Source organism: Taeniopygia guttata, chromosome 3 (assembly GCF_048771995.1).
Source record: "Taeniopygia guttata chromosome 3, bTaeGut7.mat, whole genome shotgun sequence".
In the NCBI taxonomy this organism is placed as follows: Eukaryota; Metazoa; Chordata; class Aves; order Passeriformes; family Estrildidae; genus Taeniopygia; species Taeniopygia guttata.
The window spans coordinates 5,183,927-5,203,853 of record NC_133027.1 but is presented as its reverse complement, the minus strand read 5'-3'; the positions used below and the strand labels follow the sequence as shown (position 1 = coordinate 5,203,853).

The following is a 19,927-nucleotide window of genomic DNA, read 5'->3' as shown; positions in this document are numbered from 1 at the left end:
TAGTCCATAAACTTATTTTCCACCGAAGAGTATGTTTTAATCGCGGCCGGTGACCTGTTCTCTTCCCATGTGCTTCCTAATGAATCCTCAGAAGGGTAGAGGGGCATATATATATATAAGTTTTCTAACCCATGTGACTGGTTGAGAGTATGGGTCACTGGCTAAGTGTGAAAGTCCAAACACACGGATAACTGCAGGTCATCAACCTGACATTTGCTCTAGAAGGCATAAATTCTGCACACTGTCCAGGTTACTCATTATCTTTTTGCATTTAAACACAAAATTCCATGGCCCAGGGGTGTGGCGGAAAGAGGTATTATTTTTAGTATGTGGTGCGTGAATGAAAGAATGCTTCCAAGCTGAGATGTTTCTGTTTTTGTTTCGCAGTTAAGACACCATCTGCATTCACTAAGTGTATGTAAGGCACATTAAGAGTATTTTAGTGTGTAAATGCTTACAGGCTAATGTGGGAACCCAGGGCAATGGGAATATCCCCCTGTCTGCCCTGGGGTGCTCTGACTCCCAGGAAAACACTGACTTTGACCCTCATTCATGGAGAAAACTTCCAAAGCCTCAAGGTAAACTAGAAACCACAAAAGTGTGAAATAGATTGTAGAGATTGTACATAGTAGTGTAATATGTTACATGGGTGAGAAATTTAGGTTTTAGGATTTTTAGTATGTTATAGATGGGTTCAAGATGGAGGATATAGGGTGTGATCTCGAATTCCTTTCTTCTCTCTTCTTCTTCCTCTTTCTTCTTGGGTTTAGGTGGTATCTTGTAATTGGGTAGAAAAATCTGCATTGCGCGTCTTTAGGGGTCAGTTATTGGGTTAGAAAGGAAAATAATTTAGGTGTCACTCCTTAGTTGGGTAGTTTAGTTTTTCATTAGACTTAAAAAGACCTTGCAGCACGAGGCTGTTGGCCATTTTTGTGCTGTTTTTCCTGCAGGCAGGGTCTGGTGCAGACAGTGTGCTGAAGTTTTGATAAGATAACAATAAACAGAAGCTGAAGACCAAAAAGTCCGATGCATCTCTCGTTCCGGACACAGAGCTGTTCCAGGAGGGTCTCTCCTGCCAGGGGAGCCCCCAGGGAGTTACCCAACTTGAGGCCCGCAAACTCACAAGCTAACTCATTCCTACACGTGACAGAAGATATCCTCTTGGTAATAGATGTACACTGTTCACTTTTCCCCACACAACCCTCTAATAAATTCAGGCCTCTAATAAATCCATCAGCCTATCAGTCTGCTATTTTTCTCGAAGTCTCAAAGTTTCCGGACTTTGAGGAAACAGGCTGCCTTTCCTGTTTTCAGATTGCGTGTAATTTCTTTCTCCCATGCTTCCCAAGCCTTTTCACTGCTGTTTTCTCACAAAATTGTTTATGGGTGTGTCATGGTTTGGCGCCGGCGCAATGCCAGTGACTCTTAATGAAAATGCACTTTTTCTAAATGAGTGGTGTGAGATGTGATTAGGAACAAAGTAGACCAGACTTGACCTTAAAAACAAAGGAAAGAACATCCTTCGACAACGTCATCCTCACCACCATCGAAGCCATGGCTGCGGTGTTCAGGGGGACGCAGTCTCTGCACACCAATTCCTTGCTTTCCCTTTGCTCTCGCTCATGCTTCTTGCTTTTGCTTATTACTTTGTTTAGCTAGGCAGACCATTTTTTTTTTCCCTGCACTGTTTTTCTTTCCCTTTCCTGAATACCATTCGAACCTGCTCCACTCTGGGACCTGGGAAACACCAAGAAACACCGAGAGCCTGCATTTTGTGACCTGCAGCAGCCATCCCCAGTGCCAGAGACCGATGACTGGGTAAGCACTCCAGGAGAGACTTTCTAAATTTGTTATATGTTCAGAGTGGTGAAAGAGTTTTTGTCTTCTGGTGTTTTTTTTGTGCCAGGGAGTGCTTCTGTCTGTTAAATAAACAGGTTTTTTCCTCCAAGGAAATTCTTCCCAAACCAGGTTGTGGGGGAGGGGCCATGGGGGTTTGCTGTCTGGTTATATAAGAAAAGTTTAGCTAAAGCTACTCTATTATCTCTTTTTACTTAGGATTTTTTTTTTCTATCATCTTCTGACATCTCAGGTCATAGGCTGTCTCTCTTCTCTTTTAGATTAAGGAGGAGTAGTGTTTTGCAAAGTTTTTTTTTCCTTAGGAAAGGGTTAAAAGTCTTGAGCTCTTAGGACAGCTGAGATTTCACAGTGGGTTGCCAAACTGCCACGGCTGGGCACCTACCTCCCCCCACCACCTCTGTCTTCTCTGCGGCGTACTGCCACACATGACATCAAATTTCCAGGTGGAACGGACACTACAGCATCTTTGCAGCCTCTCTCCAGTCTGTCCAAATCTCTTTGGTACTGGAGATCCCAGAACTGGACACAGCACTGGGAAAGGATGTCCTCTGTTGGCTGAGGTACAGGCCAACTCAGGTGTCTCAGAGTCTAAGAGAGTGAGCAGCAGAGAAGAAGGTGTTGAAAGAATAAGCCAAGGGGAAAACTGGACAGGAAAGTTGAGTCACAGCCCACAGAACAGTGTTTGGAAGAGTTTTCTAGTAGAAATCCTGAACACTAAATTGCATGTGGCCTTGAGGCCAGAGCCTGAATGTTTTGTGAAGTGCCTCAAGGCTGAGCCCCTTGTCCTTCTCTCCCAAAAGTGTCAGGGTCCCTTCAGAGACATGGCCAGAGGCAGAGGAGAGGAGGGAATGGGGGAATTCCCCATGGAATGGGGGTGCAGAGACCTAGAGGAAAAGAGCCCTGGCACATGGCTGGGAGCCTGGGAGAGGGGCTTTAGCAAGCCTACTCTTGGCCTGGCTCACCCTGAGCCTGCTGCTGACCCCAGGGGCTCCAGAGGAGAGACCAGGACATTTCACCTACCTGGAAGATGTCCTGGGAAAAGTCCAGGGCCAGAGTCCAGCTGTGCTCCAGTTTGCCTGATTCTATTTCACCTTTCCAGAGTGGGTAAAAGGGCACTGAAAATGTTGAGTTTTCCACATATATCTGGAATTTAAATAATAGCAAGGAACTGAGAGGAGGCTGAAATGTGAACATTTTGCAGGAGGCTTGAGAAGAACAGGAAGAGCTCTCCTTTGGCAAGAGGAGACATATTTTTTTAATGTATTTTGAGAAAAAGTTAATCCCAGTAAGAGAGAAAGAAAACATCCCCAGGAAATGTCAAACAAATACAGCTGCTCATATGAACATTCAATTAGTGCATTTACCCAGCAGCAGATTTGAGCACAAATGTTAAAAGAAATTTTGTAAGCAAATATTCAGCCAATGGCTTTCAAATAAATTTTCTTTTCAGTAATGAAATACAAAGATACTGCTCTGACAGAGGTAGGAATGGACAACTATACAACTGCCTTCAAAGCTATAGTCACCCACAGGTATTTTGAAAAAAGCTGTCATGTAAGCTTGATCTTTAGTTAGTTTAAAGTAAGCTTTAATAACCTCTGTATGTTTAAATGACCTTTAGTATGTTTAATGACCTTTAGTATGACCTTTAGATAGTTTAAAGAGGATATCAATGAAGTTTTACTCATTAAAAAAACCCCAAAACCAAAAAAAAAACCCCACCCCACAATGCCTTATTAAAGCTCTCTTAATATAAAAAACCGTCAAACTGAGAACAAAGGTATGACAGGAAGAGTATTGAAAGGCTGTTGGAAGGGATAAAACATTGCCAGTCTTTTTGAGAAAGAAAAGAAATGCTGATATGGTGAGCCTCAAATTTAGAGTAGTTGTACTTTAACTTATGTTTAATTTTCAGTCCCATCCTTTAAGCTCATCCTCCACTCCATGTCTTATTTAACTCCTTACTTTCTTTTCCTGCTAGTGTAAGGCTTCCTCATGGAAGAACAAAAGGGTTTTTAGTAAAATATTTTCAGCTTCTGTCTTTGAAGCCTCCAGTCATGTATTACACAGAAATTGCACTTGATTACTAATGAAGCTCTGCTGATTCAAGTTATTCAAAGCTCTGATTAATTAGGAAATAACCAACCAAAGAAAATACCCTAAGCCACACAACCAAATGCCACTGGCATCTGCAATGTGGTTATGAGCAATTAGGGTAAAAAAGCTGTGGAGAAACAGGTTATATACTTCAAGAGCGCAGTCACATGGAAAAGAAAATAACATTTAAAGCCCTGGTAAAACAAAGGGATTCATGTCCCTACTCTATTTTTTGAGAGACCCTAAGGGATTGATTTCTCTGGGGAAGGAATCTTCTGAAAAAGAGGTCTGGGGACAATGAATACTGAGAGGATGAGGGTATGGATTACAATGGAAAGATTATAAGGAGAACTGGAGAACAAAAATGTATAGTTCATTTCTTCCCTTTTGGATTAAAAAAAAAAACAACCCTAAATATTATTATTGAGGGCATCAATCACCAGGGAAGTTTTAGGTTGGATATTAGGAAAAAATTATTTGCTGGAAGAGTGGTTAAACACTGGAACAGCCTCCCCAGGGAAGCAGGGGAGTCACCATCCCTGGAAGTGTTCAAGAACTGAGTAGACATGGCATTCTCAATGTGGTTTATTGGCCATGATGATAATCCATCCAAGGTTGGACTTGATGATCTTGGAAGTATTTTCCAACCTTAAGGATTCTATAAGTCAAATTATTAATTACTATAATTCAAATTATTAATTTACTGCCAGTGGGTGGTGCTTCTTCACTCAGGTATTCCTGTGTGGTCAGGACTCAAAACTAGTGAAATTTCCTCACTTTCTTTAAGGTGAATGAAAGACCCTCTGAACTCCCAAGCAGGAATTTGAGGGGTGAAATTCATGTATTGAAGATAAGATTCTTACAGGCTGTCCAGAGATGGAATCTTTTTCAAATACTTCAACACTTCATAAATTATGCACAAAATACTTCTAAAATTTTTACAAATGCAATATTTACATTGTTTACATGGTTTGACATGGAAGAGAATTTTCTCAGGAAGCTGGTAGTCAAACCAATCAGTGTCACGTTTTGATGTTGGCACCTGGAGTGACCACTGAAGGTTCTTCTGAAGTTCTTGCTTTTAACCCACTGAACACAGGGGGTTAAAAGCAAGAACTCCCAGGAGAACTTGCTCTCTTTGGTTCTGGTCATCAGAGGGTGCAGACCTCGCCCAGCCAGCCTCAGGCTGGGTTGGGGAGGGGAAGCCATGTGGCCTGGGAGAGAAGGGTCTGGAACAGAGCCAGCTCCTGCAGATGGAAGGGTGGAGGAGGAAGTGTGAGATTTCTTTGTTCCCCCCATCTTCCCCCCCGCCAGCCTGAAAACACCTGGAAGTTTGCCGGCAGAGGAGAAGGAGAAGAGGAGGGGAGGTGCCCAGCATAGGACATGGAGTCCTGGGCCAAGATTTCACCTGGGACTTTTAACCCTTTCCTGGGGAATGAAGGCTTTGTGAAATATCACTCCTCCTCGATTTGAGGGAGAGAGACAGCCTGGGACCTGAGATGTTAGGGAAAGAAGGTTGGGGGCAGATGATCAGTGGCTTTAGGCTGGATTTTTCTTGTTAGCCATAGACTGAACCAATTTCTCCTCCAAGAGAGACTGCATTTTAGGGGGATGCATGGTGAGCCAAGAGACCTGCTTCAGCAACTACCAGTGCAGGAATGGAGTGAACAGAGAAAAGCTGAGGAGGGTGTGATGATGCCCTCCGTCTTCAGGAAGATGAAGATCTCTGTTTTCACAGGGGAGGCTTGGCCTTGGGGAGGGCCCAGGGGAGGAGGAAAATGGGGGTGACTGTGGTCCCAAAATGAGACACTGGACTGTTGTTCCTGTTGGTCCTTGTCAAAGTATCCTTAAAGGAGCCCTGTGAGCAGTCTGTCCATGCATGGTGGTGAGAGCGCCGTGCATGGAAAGAAGAGTGTCACACTGGCAGATTTTCTCTGGTGGTGCCATGTGTGACATGGCAACACAAGAAGTGGCAATTGTGTTTCCTGGGGCTCTATGTTGCAAGCGAGACTCCTCTCTCCCTTGATGGACTGAGTACTGATTATATTGAAGGGTGATAACTTGATTAAGGGTCCAAATTGTGTCTCATTGTGATTTGTTGGGGTTGGGTGGGGCGAAGAGGAATGTTTTGGAAGGTTTTCATTTTGGATTTAGTGTGTGTTTTTTTTCTTTTTCCTTTTATCATAGTTGTAGTGTAAGAAAGTTTTTTTTCCCTTTGTTATTAAGCTTGGGCTCGCTCTGCTCTGTTCAGGATCACATCTCACAACATTTATTTGGGAAGGTGCATTTTCATGGGGGTTGCTGGCATTGCGTCAGCATCAAACCGTGACAGCCTGTTATTCAGACATCAGCAGTAGCTTTCCATGAATGATGAGTTGAGGCACTGTGTTCCTTCTGCTTGATTTCCACTTCCCATCCATTGTCTCTCAATGGATTATCCGATGCATGAAGGCACCTCATGGAGTTCCTTCAGATACCTCAATTTTTGTCTCTGAACTGAGCAGCCACTGTCATCACTTCTCCGATGAAGTTAATTTACCTTAATTTAGCTTCAGTTCTCTTCTTTTTACTTTTGCTTCTTTTAGGAGGAAGTGACTTCAGAGTCAGTGACTTGTCCCGTGGAAGTTCTCTGTGGAATCTTCTATAGGTTGAACATAATTTCTTTCCAATCAGTTCCAAACAATTAATGTTTTTCTGGAGCTGTTTTCAGCTTATATTTATTACCATTAACACTGCTACAATCCACTTATTACTGTTGAATAGAATAAGACCTATTATGCAATCACTTGGTTTTCATAGTTCCTACTTAGTTCCCTTATTATGTCCTTGAAACTAAATCTATGACAATAAATAATCTATGACAATAATGAATTTTTTTCAATTTCACTTTCTTTTCCCTTACAATAAACATATTAATAATTAATCTTGATACTCATATTGCCTTATCAATCACTATTCTGTGCTTTGCCATAAGAATTATTTCAACATTTTGCTTCCTGTCATAATCAAACTTCAAAATACAGCATGTTTCCTCCTCCATTGGAAAACAGGACAACACACTTTCTTAAAAATTTAAGCTGGGATACTCTGGTGAAAAGTTTGTTTGAATCCATATTAAAAATATAAATTAATTTCTTTTTGATTACCCCTATACAGTTGAAGGATGTAACTCAGAAGTCTCACAATTAAATATATTGTCCTGTAATAATCTTGAAACCCAAAGTTTATTACAACAGCTATATTGTTATCAGTGACAACAAAAGGTAAAATATAGATAATTTTAAAGAGCAATTTGTGGTGTCTTTTTCTGATGAACAAATATGTTAGAAGGACCTAATTTATTCACCTGAGCTTGGCATAATGACTAAGTAATCTAAAATCAAGCTTGTTTTCTTTTACAAAAATATAGCTATCTTCAGCATTTTCTTAAAAACCTGGTGTGGTTGGGATAATACTTGGATGTTGTTTCATTATTTCTTAGCATTAGAAACAGAAAAGAGCACCATTAGGACAAATACTGCAGATTAATTATTTTTCTACATGGCAGCTTCAAATCTGTTGTGATCCTCACGGTGCCTGGAGTAAATTACAGGTATTGTCTCCTCCTCTGGAACCTGCCATGAAAAAAAAAAAAGAGCTCAGTTAAGGATATATAGATTTGCTTTTGTCATAAAAGAAGACTAAAATGTGCCGAGAACGTAATTCCATTAGTATATGTTATATGTCTGTTTATAAACATTGATACAGCCTGACATGAGCCATCAATTCTGGATACTGAGGGATAAACTCAGGGTTTTCTTCATAGAAGAAGGAGTTTAATTTATCGAAAAAAGAATAAAATTTCCTTTAACTTCACATTTTATTTACAAGGAATGTATATTTATATATTCTTGCCTTGCCTTTTTGGGTTTTTCCTGGCATAAAATGATAAAGTTCAGATTGCCTAAATTAAGAATATGTCATCAACCTCTGATAAAGAAGAGGATACCTGATACAGTGAGCATGTAAGAGAGAGATAAAGGCCTCCACTGTGATATCCATTTGTTGTCTCTCTTTCTGCTTTTTGTTCAAGGTGAGTCCAATGAAAAAGGCATGATTACCTAAGATGGCCAAAAATTATCCTGAAGGTGGCCTGGCCTTGATAAATTCACAGCCTGAGGCAGAGCAGGATTTTTTAATTTTGAAGGGGCAGCCTTTCTGATTCATGTGTGCAAACCACAAAGCCCAGGAAAGTGGGGTTGCAGTGATTATACATCCTCCAACATAATGAAAATTAAAGGAGGTTGTGTCTTACCTCCCAATAAGCAGAGTCATCAAAGCAGTTCTGGTCAGATACTTGTCCCAAGAAGGGGAGTTTTAGAATAGCACCTGCAGGAAAACCAGCATCAGAGGTTTAAAAAATGAAGAAAATGACCAAATAAATGTCCCTCAGCTGTGCCCTAGGCAGCCAGCTACATTTTCTGACTGATTTCCTCATTTACAGGAGTGCCGAACCATCCTGGGACATCGGGTCAATTATTCTGAGGGGTGATGCAGATTTCATTATACAAACATAAATAAGAGCATAAATAACAGCTTGCTTTTAATTGACCAGACATCAGACCAAAATCTTCTATTTCAGCCTGACATTCTGTTTGTTTATTTGGAAGTATTCACAAACACATGGAAACACATGACACCTCACTGAGTAGGTCTTGATCTCAAACTAATTTCTGTTCAGAATTTAAAGTGTCTGAATGTGGAGAAGAATTCCTTCCAGAAAAACACTTTATTAATCCTATAGATATAAAACTCAGTATCTTTGGAGCATGTATTCAGCAAGATATACAGAATCACAATATCAAGAAACATTAAGGTTGGGAAAACTTCCAAGATCATCAGGTCCAATCTTAGACCAAACACCATCTTGTCAGCCAGACCAGAGCTCTGAGTGCCACATCCAGTCACTCCTTGGACACCTCCAGGGATGGGGACTGCACCACCGCCCAGGGAAGTCCCTTCCAATGCCTGACCACCCTTTCAGTGAAGAAATTCTTCTTGACAAACCTGAACTTCATTTGAAGACAAAAATATTGGAAAACTACTTTTCCATATTTGAGTTTCTGGCATCAGGACCCATTTTTTAAATTTTGTATTATTCACACAAAATTGTTGATACATTTAAGTTTTCCATGGAAAAACCTCTAAATTCACATGTGTATTTAGTCACTATAAGCATCGTACTAACCTGTGAGTGCTCCTCCCACAATTGCAATTCCAAGTGTACTTCCCAGGGCAGCAGCCTGCAGGGCAGGAGTAAGCACGTGACCATTCCTGAAAAGGGTAGAAAACCAAATCATTGCCCATCAAAAAATTGTTACAATTTGAGACTGATGATCAGTCTTACAACTTGCTGCATGCTGGACAAGGTGACTGATAGAAAAATATCCCAGAATCTTTAGGGTTGAAGACCATAAAGATTCTTGAGAAGACTCAAGAACATTGAGTCCAACAAATCCTGCCATTGCTGTATACAAGACAGAACTCATGACTTTAATTTTTTTTAGGCTACAGATGAAACCAAGTTCTTTGAGAATATTATTAATGTCCTGTATGCCATTAGAGAATACTCCCTACTGTCAAAACGACCAACATTTCATCTTTTTGGAGTCTTATGAGATAGTAGAAAAAAGCCATTTTGCCTTTTTTTTTTTTTTTGAAAACTTACAAATACCAGAAGTGCAATTGTAGAGTCATAATAAAAAAATTTCTATGTTATGGTTCAGTGTGCTGTTTATAATATTTTCATTTATTTATTTTTATTTGAGCTTTTAATCTGTAATAAGCCTGGTATTTAAACAGTGTGTTAAAGGCAGGAGATCAAGAAGAACCCAAATTAAATGAGAATACAATGCCTGACATCAAATCAATGATGCGTTTCTGAAAAAAATCATAAATAAATCCAAAGAAGGTAGCAAATTAGAATAGACCTTCAAAAATCAAAAAACTTCTTTCTCTCTTCTCTCTATAACTTACCTAATTTCCGTTTTTACTGCAGTCACTATGATGCCAGCAATACCCCCCAGAATTCCAGGTAAACCATGTAAGTTATGAACTCCACAAGTGTCTTGAATTTTCAGCTTGGATGCCATCACAGGCTGAAATGAGGGGAAATAGGAAACTTAGAGTGAGTTTATAGTTTTCCACGACCTCTAGATGCAAAAGGAAGAGCAGAAGTACAATAATCAAATCATTATTAAAAGTCATCATTACCTGGATTTACTGTATCTATCCTCCCTTTGTAGCAAACCCAGGGAGCTCCAGGAAAGCCAAAGATAAATAAAAAATGGGAGCAGAGCTGGGTCCCCAATACTTACAGTCAGGAACTGGAACCCAAGGACAGAGACCATTCCAGCAATGACCCCAATGAACATGGCAGAAAAAGGATGGATTTCCAGGTCAGCACAGGTACCCACTGCTACTCCTCCTGCCAGGGTGGCATTTTGAATGAGAACCTGCAGAGGGGACACAGAACAAGGCAGAGGTGACACATGAAGATCAGTGGCTTGTTTTAGGGCTGAGTGCCTCTGAAGGCTCCCTTGCACGTGCTGGGCTCAGACAAGTAACTGCAGCTGCTGGAAAGGAGTGGGTGAAAACTGAGCTGGATTTTAGGGCAAGGGCATAGAAGCTGGTTTGATTTTGTCTGTTGTGCAGATGCACTGAGATTTTCAGGGAATGGGTCATTTCCTTGAGAGACCATTTGGCTGTTGTAATAAGGAAACTCAAGTAGGAACTTCTCTGGAATAAGATTCAAAAGTCCACCTGAGCACTGGACTAATGTCTTTATGGTCCAACAGGTTCTGTGAACGAGAGAGAATCATCACAGAATCATTAAGGCCAGAAGAGACCATCGAGATTAATAAATCCAACCATCAAACCAGTACAACAACCATGCTCCCAGTCTACTACACTGCTTTCCACCCTTTTCTGTGAAGAAATTTTTCCTAATATCCAGTCTAAACCTGCCCTGATGCAACTTGAGGCTGTTTTCTTTCTTCCTGTCACTTGGTGTTTGAACCTTTCTTCCTCAGGGAGTTGTAGAGAGTGAGAAGATCCTCCCTGAGCCTCCTTTTTCTCCAGACTGAGCCACCCCCACCAGCTCCCTCAGCCACTTCTCATCAGACTTTATAGGTTTTACAAGTGTAATAGCTCTAATTCTGGCCATAGTATGGGGAAAGGCTCCAGATAGCCTGGACAGATAGATGGACACTGGGAATCTGCCTACTCATCCTTACTGGAGAGGGTTGACTCGATTTAGCAAGGGTTATGATGTGATTCTTACCATACTGAATTTGCCTCTTTTGTCCACCAAGCTGGAGAGGGCAAATGTTACGACGGTACAGGCAGCCAAGGAGTAGTAAGTGTTGATAATGGCTGTTACCTGGGCATCTGCAATGGCAGAGTTAAAACTGGGCCAAAAAAGCCAAAGAAACAGGGTACCTGCATGAATAGAAGTCAAAACAAAGCAAAAGCTGTTTAGTCACAAGGGCCAATACAACAGAGTGAGCAAAATGAGGACAATGATTAACGAGAAACATGGGATGGCCAAAATTCTGGAAGAAGTAATAGAATATGCAGAAGCTTTTGACACTGGCAGCTGGGATTATTACACATGGTCTCTTGTCAAATATTACTGGAAGGCTTTAATGACCCCTTGTCATGCCCCACTCATTGTCAGAGCTCACCACTACTGTGAAACCCGAGCCAGAACAGGAGGCACAGGCAACACAATTCACATGCAAATCCTTTATCCTCTATCAATAAAACTGAAAGTTTTAGCTGGTGCATTGGTTTATGAACAGTTCTCATGGACAGATAGATATATGGCTTCTGACATTCATTACCATGACAGGCACAACTCAATCCTTTTAATTATGGACAATTGCTTTGGCAATACTGCTGAAAAGCACAAGATTTAACAGAAAGCAAATCACCACTAATGCACAGTGCAAACACATTTTATTTGATTTTTCCATCCTTGGAAGCAAGGAAAAGCTGTAAAAATATGTGTACTACAGAATGCAGTGCATGCATGAGACTAAAAGGAATTTGCCTCCAGAAGTGTATTTGGGAAAATGAATGTAGCATAATAATAGGTAATGAGGAAAAAAAAGGGATGGGAGAGGGTTGAACAGCTGATCAGCTCTCGATATTACTTCACTTACCAATCATGGCAAACATGTCTGAGTGATAGGTGGATTCATCATTTTCATGTTTGTTAGTCAGACCAGGACGGTACAAGACGAAAGCTGCAGCCAAACCAAAATAAGCTCCAAAAGCATGGATAGTCATTGAAGCTCCAACATCTGTGGCCTGTAACAGGGACCCAGAATAATGCCACATATTTTATACAGCATAAAGACAAGGGTCTGAAGAACAAGAAGTCTGGAGGACTTAATGATTTAATTCTGTGGTGGAAACCAAAGCCTAGCATAAGCAAACTGGAAGTATTACAAAGTGAAAGTGTTTGTTATAAAAAGAAAATAATTGCTAAACAGTTGTACCTTAAATACTTTGGTAACTAGGTGTTCATTGCATGCAAACATGGTGATCTCCAGGAGAGTCAGGATCAGCATCTGAATGGGACTTGTTTTTCCCAGGAGTGCCCCAAATGAAATCAAAGCAGTTGCTGTACTGAAGTCTGCATTTATCATGCTGAAGTTCAGAAAACAAAACAAAACAAAACAAAAAAACAACCCAAAACACATTTAAAAAAAAAAAGGAGAAAACTAGTTTAAAAGCTGTAATATCCAACATGCCATTAAATGACATCATTAAAATTATAGAGCCTTAACTCTTCAGATACAAAATTAACAAGTTCATCTTCATGGAGGAAAATGAAATAAAAAATTTCCAGATGGATTTGTAAGGATCTTACCAGCTAGTGAAGAGTAAGTGTAGAAGTTTTCCTCCTGCTTACACCATACATGTGCTTTGCTGGTTGGAATTATGACGAAAAGGCAGCTGAGAAGTGTATGGGGATGTGCAGGGATGTCATGAAATTACAGAATCATTTAGATTGGAAAAGGTCTCTTAGACCATTTTTAGTACTGCCAAGTCCACCACTAAACCATGTCCCTCAGTGCTACATCTGCAGGTTTTTAAAACACTTCCAGGGCTGTTGACTCCACAGCTTCCCTGGGCAGCCTGTTCCAATGCCTGATCACCCTTCCTGTGAAGAGATTTTTCCTAATATCCAACTAAACCTCCCTTGTGTTTCTTCTTGTCACTTCAGGCCATTTCTTCTTGTCCTGTCACTCATTCCCTGGGAGCAGAGCCCGACCCTCACCTGGCTGTCCCCTCCTGTCAGGAGTTGTGCAGAGCCAGAAGGTTCCCCCTGAGCCTCCTTTTCTCCAGGCTGGGCCCCCCCAGCTCCCTCAGCTGCTCCTCCTCAGACTCACACTCCAGACCCTTCCCCAGCTCCTTTGTCCTTCTCTGGACAGGCTCCAAGGCCTCAATTTCCAGCCCTGACTGCCACCTAGGCTTCAAAGATGACAGTGGGGTTTTTGGTGATATGATTTATATAACCCTGGAAGCCTTGCACACCTGTCTGTCTCTGTGCACCATCTTTGCATGAGCTGTCAGGCAGGACCAGTGTTAGTATGTTTTGGGGATTGGCAAAGGTAAATAAAACCAGAAATTGATCAGAATCTAGAGCACAGAGAGGCACTAACCTATGGGTCCCTCTAAAGATGCCTGACTGTAAGCATTTGGGAGCTACTTTTATCATTCCTGCTTTCCTCTCAGTAATGTTATGATGTTGATAATTTCAAAATTGTTTACAAGTTGTCTCAGGAAACTGAGATGTGGAAAACACTCTGAGACCTTGGCAGAGGCAGGACAGATGAAGAGAAGGGGTGTTAAATGTGCTTAGAGATGTTGCCCATGAGGTCTCTTATTCTGTGATTGGTGTTCAGACCCTGCTGGAGTATGATGCTCATGGAAAGCATTCCTTGAGAAGTAAGAGAAAACTTCATGAGTGCACAGACATGCAGCTCCAGGCTTTTTTCTGTGACCCCATGTGTCATAGAAAGACAGATCCTTGCATGCCTGTCGGGTGCAGGATGTGCTGTGCTACTGCTGGTAATCTTCCAGCTTCCACAGCTTCAGAGATTCAGAGATTCAAATAAAAGCTCTCTACAGGACCCACACCTCCCACATATAATGTACCACCTCAAATTTGGTCACCTTGTCCCAGTGAACCAGGAGTGCGCCCCCTAATAAATGAAGGGCAGAACGATGTGGAGAGGAGGACAGTAAGGCTACTGACATTTAGGTTAAGTCTGACCCCATAGATGTTGTGGTTTATGGCTTCTCCTGATAGCTTTAGGGATATAAATATCCATTTTTGTTAATTCACATATACCTTTCGATGTTAACAGAAATTTTCCCTCTTTCCATATGCCAAAATCCTTGTACCAGAATTCCCCACTGGAGACCGAAGGCAGCAATGAGCATGTTGAAACCAACACTGCTGAATCCATATTTCTTCAGAAAGGTCATCAGGAAACCAAATCCAACAAATATCATCACATGGACATCCTGAAATGTAGAGACTGCGAAGAGTGATTAAGAAGGGTAAAAATCTGGGGAAAAAATGGTCATGCATGTGATCCATTCTTCCCACTTCATGACCAGTCTACCAGCTGAAAATGGAATGTCTGGAAAATGCCACACCTAAATATTCATTATATTTATTCCTAAATCATTATGGAAAGCCACTGGATTTCTATACTTGCAAATTTACTTGTGTCTGGCACTGTTCTCTCTTTGTGAAGCTACCTGGAACATCATCACAGCTTCATGTCCCTATGGAAAAGCTATGTTCCCCTTCCAATCAAGGTGGTCAGAGCCAGTGTGTTCTGACTGACTCCAAAATGGTACATGGGGTTTGTTTGCATGAATGCTAGGCGTCCCAGTGCAAAGGAATGCTTGAGATCCCTAAAAATTACTGTCCAAGACATTGATCTTTTTACATGGATAAAAGAAAACTTAATTTTAAGGCAAAGTTTAAATTTAAAAATTAGTATAGTTAATCAGGATACCATTAGTCTTCCTTCAAATATTTGGGGATTTTTTGAAATATGAATTTTGTTGAAATATGGTTAGTTCTTTTCCTACTTTTTAGAGTTATTACTTTAATTTTCTTTTTATGGTTTTAATACAAACTGAGTATATCACCACAACATGGATACTTTATATTTTAAAATATTTTTTTTTTACTTTTAAGCTTTATATGATTTAATTGACTCTAAACCAGATAGGTTTGAGTCCTGTAATCGCGATTTTTTTTCTGATTTTACTGTTAGTAAGAACCTCTAGCATAGAGAGACCATTAAAAAAAAAAAAAAATTCATTGCTCTTGCATGCCAAAAAGCATGAATAACTTGAGCTGGTTAGTGTAAATTTGGCTTGAAGTTGCAATTCCCACTACTTGAAGCATTCCACAGTTTTGCATTACCAGACCTAGCCAAAAGAGGGCCCAGAAGTATAAGAAGTTACTGGGATTCTGAATAAACTCTTTTATATTTGCAGTGTCATATTCCAGCCTGCCCTAGCGCTGAAATAAGCAGTAAGAGCCTTTACTTTGCATTTAAGAAAAAGCATCGTTGGTTGACTTGGGATTAGAAGATAAACTTTAAGGTCCCTTCCAACCCAGGCCATTATGTGATTCTATAGAAATGCAGATGGTTCACAAACACCTCCAACCCTTTCGCTTCCTCTTCAGGCTGGACATTTTAAAGCTGTCTAATCTTATTCACACAAATGGTGAATAGTTAAAGACCTGGTTAAAACTAGGTTAATTTATGTGTGTAGAGGACAAATTCCTTCTAGTTTAGCCTGTACCTTGAACTTTAACTATCTTTTATGCATGATTTTAAAGAGTAGGTCTCGAGTGACTTTAAATGATGAAGACATAGCATGATTTGAACTGAACTGTTTCAGTAACTAGTTGAGTTTGACAAAGCATAGCACTTCTGGGAGAGAGGAAAATAAAGATTGGGAAAAACATTCCAGCAGATCCTAACAAAGCCACTACACAGAATTCTTCAAGGCTGGCCAAGACCAGCATATTAACTCCACTGCAAGGTGGTCAATCTCAACACAGGGATGCTTCTGACATATTCTAGAGCTGATCTTGCTTTACCTAAAGTTGTAAACCATAGAATTCTGAACAAGAGGGATGCGTAAGTTTTCCTAAGCCATGAGTCATGGATGCTCACAGGACAATGCAAACAGGATGCCAATACTGCCAATACAAAAAAAAAAAAAAAAATCCTCTTTCAGTGCTCTAAGAACCATCACACCCTCTTGTTCTCCCATTCCAGTGATACAACACACCTGAAACTGTCCATCCAATTTGCCATGCCTGCACTTGTATCCACTAGAAACACATAAATTGCAAAACTATGCTTTGGGAATGATCTCAGCATAGCCCTCCTTATCTGAGTGCAAAGCTATGCTGATCCTCCACTATGTTTTTCATTTTTCTTCTGTCCAAAACCACCGAAACAGCTTGAATTCATGGTGCTGAGGTGTATAAGGCATACAGAATCAGGCCTTGCACTGCAGTCCTGAGAATACAAATTAACTCCTGGATGAAGGGACTAAATCTCTGAGGTACAGATGGGTTAACATCCTAAGGCATAGCATGGGAAGCAGTTTGATCCCATCATTTTAGGGACTCAAGGGAAGTCCTGGCTCAAGATACTTCCTAATACACCTATATAACCATAGCATTATATTTCTGCCAAGTCCTCAGGCAAACTGCACTTCTGTCTCCACTTTATACAGGTAAATTTGAGAATAAGGGATCCTAAAAGTGAAAATACAGGTGTTGTTAAAATCTACTTTTATTCCCATTCCTTATTGTGAATGACCTCTGTGAGGCCAGCATCTAAAAATTCAACATGACATCGGTGTTGTTTGCTTGGTTTATGTCTCTACTGGTAATCTGAACAGCCTGGCGAAAAGGAATATATGTTCTTCTCTCCTAAAACACTGTTCCCACCTTAAGAGTAGTCCCTTATCCATGCTGTGCCTAAAGCCATGCCTGGCAGGAGGTCAAGGGGCCAGTTTGCAGGAGCCCAAACCATTCCAGAAGGCTGCTCACAGGTCAACAGTGTGGGCAGCTGAGGGACAAGTGTGCAGGAATAACACACTCATACACTGCCTGTGCAGGGAGACGTGGGAAACAGCAGGAAATTCATCCCACACTTTTTAGACACTGATATTAATGAAGAAATAAGCATGGGTGATCTCTGACTGGGTAGGTTACATCTGAAGATCTATACTGTAGTGTTAGTACAACTACCTGTGCTGTCAAATTACTCACTTTGCTTAGGCCAACAATCACCTCCTGAGTGAGAGCGGACCAAGAGTAATTCCCAATACATTGTCTTGACAAAGCCACCTCATTTAGGAACTTGAAGAGTTCAATACAACTGGGATAGTTTAATATGACACCAGCTAAGAGAGCGGCATTTGCTCGGCCTGGAGAAGAGAAGGCTCTGGGGAGACCTTAAGGCATCTTCTAGTACTTAAATGGGGCTTATAAAAAAGTGGGGGAGTGACTTCTTAAATGGGCAGATAAAGATAGAGAAGAGGGAACACTTTTAAATTAAAAGAGGAGAGATTTATATTGGGTATTAGGAAGAAATTCTTCCCTGTGAGGGTGCTGAGGCCCTGGCACAAGTTATCCAGAGAAGCTGTGGCTGCACCATCCCTAGAAGTGTCCAAGGCCAAGTGGGACAGGGCTTGGAGCAGCCTGGGATAGTGGAAGGTGCCCCTGACCATGTCAGGGGGTTGGAATGAGATGATTTTTAAGGTCCATTCTAACTGTAACTTTCCTTTGGCTCTATGAACATCATTGACATGGCCAAACTGTGTCATGGAGAGCGGGCTCTGGCACAGCCCAAGGTAGCATAACTCAGGGACACTGCCACATCTCAGTGGAGCTAACCTAACTGTGAGTAATTAGCCCCTGATGTCCATCAGCAGACTTGCATCTGGAGCTGAATATGCCCTCATTTGCTGTTCTCTGACCCAGACAATGCTCTCTGGGAGAATACACAATATAAGGTTACTCCAACCTGGGATCACATGCCCCTGTAACAGCCACTGAAAGGACAGTTAGGATGAGAGAAGAAGAGGGTTCAAACTTACATTCAAAATTACACAGGTGCTACCTGCAGGCCTGGAGTTCTGTAGTCTAGGATCTTAATCAAGCACATTGCAATCAGGGCTTGAAACCATTTAGGCCTCAGAGCCAAAAAACTGAACAACAAACCTTCAATACAGCCAATAAAACAGTTTGCAGTGCTGCAAACTTAGTTTTCTATTAATTCACAATAGCCTTGTCTTTGCATGAGGGAAGTGAGTACTTCTCAGGCCAAGAGCTTTTTGTGATCTTCACCAAGTATTTGCAGAACAACAAATCAACAGAAATATTTTCAGGCTAAACCATTACTGCCTAATGGAGCCACTTCTTTGGAAGATAGCAGGGGGAGGATAGAAAGTGACCACTTTGTCACCAAAACTATGGCCCTTTTTGGAGTCCAGATTTCACAAACATTTTATAGCAATGATGCACATACAGCTCAATTTGCCTGTTCTCATAAGACACTTCTTTCAAACCTGGATGTTAGTAATGAAATGTTCCATTAATTTTAATTATTTAATACATTAATCAGGATAAAAGATCTGGTAAGAAACACCCCCGTCTCTGGAAAATGCTGGACTCTTTCAAAGCAATACACAGTTCTCCAAGTCTTAACCTGTTGTGCAAACACTAGAACTATTTCTCAGGCTCTTCTTTCCCAGAAAAGCAAACTTCTCAGCAGTTAGGTGCTTGCAGAATTTTCTGTCTGCTCAATTTGGATTAATCTCTGAAGCCTGCTACTTTCACACATCAGAAAAATGTGTTTGCCCCAAAACACAACTTTCTTTTTCAGCTTTATCAGTAGGTCTCATAAGTTATTCAGAAATCTTGCTTATGATCAGTTTAAAGAAATTTCAGCTTCTATAAATCTTAGACAGAAGTACTTACGTGGATATAAGCTTGAAGGAGGATCTGGGTCATAATCCACAAATATCCCATACAAAACAATGACAATCACTTCCAGAAAAAGTGCCAGGATCGAGAACTTGAACTTCATGTTGGTGTCAAAGTCTGGAGGCATTGCTGGAGAGCAGGTGGCTGTGAGAGCTTGATAATGGGTGTTTGCCTTCAGAGGAGCTGGCTAATTCTGTGGATCTGGGTGATATAGTAAAAAAAAAAAAAAAAAGAAACAGAGACGTGAACACACTGCCCCACCTACTATGGGAGGGAAAAAGTACAGGTCAATATAGTGATTTCGATTTCCCAGGGTACTTCTGTCTGTGAAATGTTGACTTGTATGTGTTTTTTTTTTTCTGGTTTGTAATGCAAACCATCTTATTCAACCACAATTGTACTTCTCACTGCCTATATGTATTTTAGAAAGGAAATAGCCTTCAAGAAAATCTCACAGAGCCTGGTTTGCTGAACATAGTAAGGAGCAGTGACCCTCAGTTGTGTTCCCTGTAGTCAATAATATTTTCAAGTTGTAGCTCTTCTTCCAAAAAGTAAATAATTTTGCATTGCAAATAAAACATGGAAAATCACCTCTCTTCATATAGGCTGTGATGAGCAAAGAGAATCTTTCAACAACCTGAAGATGTATTTTTTTTATTTTACAGTGAAGTACTCATTCTCAGCACAAGTTCTCATTGTAAACTTTGATTTAAAAAGAAAATGATTGTACTCCTTTAAATGTAAAAAGGATATTCATAGTTGTTAAAAAGGAAAGCTGCAATTACTAAAAAGAGGAATTTGAAAAGAGCAACTCAATTTTTAATTTTTAATGATTGCCAGTTTTTTTAACATCCCCCGCAGCTCAGACAATGGAAACAG

The 19,927-nt window shown here is 40.7% G+C and overlaps 1 protein-coding gene and 1 long non-coding RNA gene across 2 annotated transcripts; one reads left to right on the top strand and one right to left on the bottom strand.

The window, feature by feature from the left end:
* Positions 1 to 1,333: 1,333 nt before the first annotated feature.
* Positions 1,334 to 19,284, top strand: LOC140683613 (uncharacterized). The gene is made up of 2 exons (XR_012054794.1): positions 1,334 to 1,818; positions 14,416 to 19,284. It is a non-coding gene; the product is annotated as an uncharacterized lncRNA (long non-coding RNA).
* Positions 6,642 to 19,176, bottom strand: RHAG (Rh associated glycoprotein). The gene is made up of 10 exons (XM_072926283.1): positions 19,043 to 19,176; positions 14,360 to 14,549; positions 12,498 to 12,648; positions 12,159 to 12,306; positions 11,276 to 11,433; positions 10,311 to 10,448; positions 9,970 to 10,091; positions 9,182 to 9,267; positions 8,249 to 8,322; positions 6,642 to 7,568 (listed from the first exon to the last, which is right to left on the bottom strand). Exons 1-10 carry the CDS (start codon positions 19,173 to 19,175, stop codon positions 7,491 to 7,493), a joined length of 1,278 nt encoding a protein of 425 aa, XP_072782384.1. The 5' UTR covers position 19,176; the 3' UTR covers positions 6,642 to 7,490.
* Positions 19,285 to 19,927: the final 643 nt, after the last annotated feature.

Bases quoted from the DNA above. Each gene is read 5' to 3' on its own strand.
- RHAG (XM_072926283.1), bottom strand. From the start codon at position 19,175: ATGCCTCCAGACTTTGACACCAACATGAAGTTCAAGTTCTCGATCCTG. The intron at 12,307-12,497 runs GTACAACTGTTT...TCCCTGTTACAG, and splicing joins TAGTTACCAAAGTATTTAAG to GCCACAGATGTTGGAGCTTC. The intron at 10,092-10,310 runs GTAAGTATTGGG...CCCTCATTTCAG, and splicing joins TTGGGTTCCAGTTCCTGACT to CCTGTGATGGCATCCAAGCT.